At 42.5% G+C, this 4,412-nt stretch overlaps 1 protein-coding gene across 1 annotated transcript in view; it reads left to right on the top strand.

Moving 5' to 3' along the window:
- The window catches only part of LOC106877772 (tRNA (guanine(37)-N1)-methyltransferase), a 26,533-nt gene that overhangs the window by 7,941 nt on the left and 14,180 nt on the right, over positions 1–4,412 (top strand). The window contains exon 3 of the mRNA XM_014926780.2: positions 3,566–3,754. Coding sequence (XP_014782266.1) covers positions 3,566–3,754 — 189 coding nt within the window. The remainder of the gene's footprint in view (positions 1–3,565; positions 3,755–4,412) is intronic.

Here is a 4,412-nt window from a genome sequence, read left to right as displayed (position 1 = left end):
TTATTATTATTATTGTTATTATTATTATTATTATTATTAAGGTGGTGAGCTGACAGTCGTTAGCATGCCAGACAAAATGCTTAGTGGTATTTCTTCGTCTTTACATTCTGAGTTCAAATTTTGTCGAGGTTCACTTGGTCTTTCATCCTTTTGGGGTTGAATGTGATCAACTCCCTCCCTCCCTCCCCTGAAATTGCTGGGCTTGTGTCTAAAATTTTAAACTATCATCATCATCATCGTTTAATGCCCATTTTCCATTACTGACATTGATTGGACTGTTTGACAGGAGCTGTTCAGGCTTCAGTTGTCTGTTGCAACATTGCATTCTATGCTAACCATTTCACAGAGTGTGCTGGCTGCTTATTACATGCCACCGGCATGGGTGCGTTTATGCAGCACCAGCACTTGTAAAGGACAAGCCTGTATGTATGGATGGATGATAGCAATTTTACTTAGCTTGAAACGCCTTCCCAAGTACAGCAAATCACCACAACTCTCGGTCCCTTGTCATTTCCTCAGTAAAGCCCAGTGTCCAAAGATCCCTTCTCACCACTTCATCCCACACCTTTCTGGGTTTACCACTTCCACAGGTTCCCTTCACAATTAGAGCTCGGCACTTCTTTATCCAGTTGCCCTCATCCATATGCATCACATAACCAAACCCCTGCAGTCTTCTCTCTTGCACACCTCTTATATCCAGTTTTTCTCTTAAATCATTAACACTCTGTCATGTGTGCACATTGACATTACCTGTCCAGCAGAGCATGCTGGCTTCATTTCTTACAAGCCTTTGCAAGTCTTCTGTAGTCAAAGCCCATGTTTCACTGCCATGTAGCATAGCTGTACGTACACAAGCATCATACAGTCTGCTTTCACTCTGAGGGAGATGCCCTTGGTCACCAACAAAGGTAGAAGCTCTATGAACTTTGTCCAGCCTGTTCTTATTCTAGCAACTACACTTTCAGAACTTCCTCTTCCACTGCTAACATGGTTGCCTAGGTAACAGAAGCTGTCTATTCTAATGATCCCCCATATATTTCAGGTAGTCTATTGTCTGCATTTTAGTGCATATTGTACCTGCACATTTTCATCACACAGAGACTATTTCTCCATTACCCTTCCTGAGATTCCACTACACCTCTTATGTGTCCAAAGCTTGCACTGCGTACACAGTATGGAGTTTCTATCAACACCTTTCTTACATCAAGCAGGGCCATCTCCCTGAAGGGACTTGTGGTTTGTCTGATTTCCTACTTACTAGGCCTTTGGCTTTTGTTAAAGTAACTCTAAGACACTTAGATTCTAGGCCTTGCTTCCACGCCTGAAATTTCTTCTCTATGTCAGGTAGAGATTCAGCATAGAGGAGCTACGTCATCAGCATAGAGGAGCTCCCAAGGGTAGCCGGTCTTGAATTCCTCTTAAGACCCGGAAGATAAGCAAGCGGTAGCTGAGAACTGATCCTTGGTGAACTCCTACCTGTACACTGAATTCATTGCTATATTCGTTGCCAACCATCACCTTACTGGCAGCATCCCTATACATGGCTTGTACAGCTCTCATTAACTAATCTATCCTTAGCTTCTGCATTGACCACTAGATAAGGGAGCAGGGGACCCTGTCAAAGGCTTTTTCTATGTCGACAAAAGCCAAATACAGAGGTTTATTTTTGGCCAAATATTTCCCCTGTGGTTGCCTTACCAAGAGTATAGCATCAGTCGTGCTTCTACCTGGCACGAATCTGAACTGCATCTCATCTATGCTAACTCTCTTCCTAATTAATTGAGCTATGACCCTTTTTGTGACTTTCATCAACTGGTCCAGCAATTTGATTTCTCTGTAGTTATTTCTGTCTAAAGCATCACCTTTGCTTTGTAGCAGTTGACTATAATGCTGTTACACCAATTGTTGGGTATGACTCCCTTGTGGACTACCTGATTAACAATACAGGTGACTACTCTGCCAGATATTTTAAGCTTCTCAGCAGTGATTCCTGATGGGTCAGGGGCTTTCTCTGTCTTCATATCCTTAATTGCTTTATCTACCGAGCTACTATCAATTCGGATAGCTGGTCCCTCAGTTGGGTTGACAGTGGGCAGACTCTCCTTCTCCCATGCATTCTCTACATTTAGCAGCCTTTCATAATGGCATTTCCAAGCCTCTTTTTTTACAGAATTACTAAAAGCAAGTGAACCATCATCCATGTGGACCCACTCCTCTCCTATGACATCATGATTTTCTCTCACACACTGTCTCGCAATCTGAAGCACTTTAAGTCACACTGCAGAACATTGGCAAACTTCTTCTTTTCTGCTTCTTTCCTGGCTAACTATATCTGTCTCCTAGCTTCCCTTCTGACTATATGATACTGTTCCCTGCTACCACCACACTTCCAGTCCTTCCAGGCCTGATTCTTTTCTCTAATGGCCCTGTTAACTACACTGTTCCACAACCATGTCACCTTAGATTGAGAAGGGACTTTACACCAGTCACAAATTGGGTTAGTGGCCCTCAGCAGGTTATCCCCTAGGAACCTCCAGTTGTCCTCCACATTATATGACTCCATATCCTCCTTTTTTTCATCAAATGCTTCAAGTAACACATCTCTAAATCTCTGGCCATTCAGAGGACCCTAGGGCTTCCAGACCTTTCTTTTCCACACAGGTTGTCTTCTTGGAAGCCTTTTAGCCCTAATTCTGGAGTCACTAATGACTAACCTATGTTGAGGGAGGGATGCATTCTTCACCTGGGAAATCTTTTTGCATTTATAAGCAGCCAGCTTTCCTGTTTTCTGGCATGGTTTGATTTTCAATTTTCCAAGGGTTGCTGATAGAATTATTAGTTAAGAAGGCACATGGCTGAGTGGTTAATGTGTTGCACTCCTGATCTTGCGATCATGGGTTCAAATCGCCAGGCTGAGTGGTGCTTTGTGTTCTTGAGCAAAACACTTCATTTCATGTTACTCCAGTTCACTCAGATGTAAATGAGTTCAAGCAATGGCTGGGAAGTTAACCCCTGTGATGGACTACCACCCTTTTATAATCTCATTAACTTCTACCTGATGGAAACCAGATTAAGCTCTGTCCTTATCAGTCCCGGGGTCTCATATAATCAACTGTATCTATCCCTATACCCACTAAATATGTGGTGGCACGTGGCTTAGTGGTTAGTGTGTTGAACTCATAATCATAAGATTGTGGTTTCAATTCCTGAGCTGGGGACACATTGTGTTCTTGAGCAAAACACTTCATTTCACGTTGCTCCAGTCCACTCAGCTGGCAGAAATGAGTAATCCTGTGTCCTATACAGGTGGGGAGTATATATGCTAGAAATCAGGGAGCCGACCCTTATGAGTTGGCATGACTTGAGAAGGTAACTTTTACCTTTCTTTTTTTACCTGATGGGAACCAGATTAAACTCTATCCTTATGAGTCCTGGGTCTCATATAATCAACCATATCTACCCCTGCACTCATGAAATATCTGTGTTCTTGTACGTAAATCATTCTGTTATTTGCTTGTTTCTCTGTTAACGTTTTTTTTTTCGTTTTGTAATTTTTGACTTGCAGGACAAGTTATTTTGGACAAGGTACCAAGTGTGAGGACAGTAGTTAACAAGACCAATATTATTGACAATACCTTCCGTAATTTCCAGATGGAACTGTTGGCTGGAGAAGACGATTTCTATGCCACTGTTCGAGAGAATAAATGTATCTACCAGTTTGATTTTTCAAAAGTTTACTGGAATTCCAGACTTTGTGAGTAAATATATTTATTCATTATGTTATAGTTGAGACTATTAGTGTTGCTGTTGCTAAGGTGGTGAGTTGCCAGAACGGTTAGCACATCGGACAAAATGCTTAGCAACATTCCTTCTTGCCTTGTATGTTCAGAGTTCAAATTTCACCACGGTTGACTTTGCCTTTCATCTTTCTGAGGGTTAATAAAACAAATACCTGTAAGTACTGGGGTTGATGTAATCAACATGTGTCTTTCCCTCAAAATTGCTGGCCTTGTACCAAAGTTAGAAAGGATTGTTGTTGTTGCTATGGGAGCGAGTTGGCAAAACTATTAGTCATCATCATCATCATCGTTTAGCGTCCGCTTTCCATGCTGGCATGGGTTGGACGGGTTGACTGAGGGAGCCAGAGGCTGCACCAGGCTCAATCTGATCTGGCAAAGTTTCTACAGCTGGATGCCCTTCCTAACGCCAACCACTCCAAGAGTGTAGTGAGTGCTTTTTACATGCCACTGGCACGAGGGCCAGTCAGGCAGTTCTGGCAACGACCACACTCAAAAGTTGCTTTTACATGCTACCTGTTCGAGAGAATAAATGTTGTTTTTCATGTGCCACCAGCAAATGTGCCGGTAAGGTGATGCTGGCAACGATCATACTCGAATGGTTCTTTTCATGTG

The sequence above is a fragment of the Octopus bimaculoides genome, chromosome 6 (assembly GCF_001194135.2).
Source record: "Octopus bimaculoides isolate UCB-OBI-ISO-001 chromosome 6, ASM119413v2, whole genome shotgun sequence".
NCBI lineage: Eukaryota > Metazoa > Mollusca > Cephalopoda > Octopoda > Octopodidae > Octopus > Octopus bimaculoides.
Note: the sequence above shows the minus strand (reverse complement) of the source record. Positions and strands in the feature narration are given on the sequence as shown.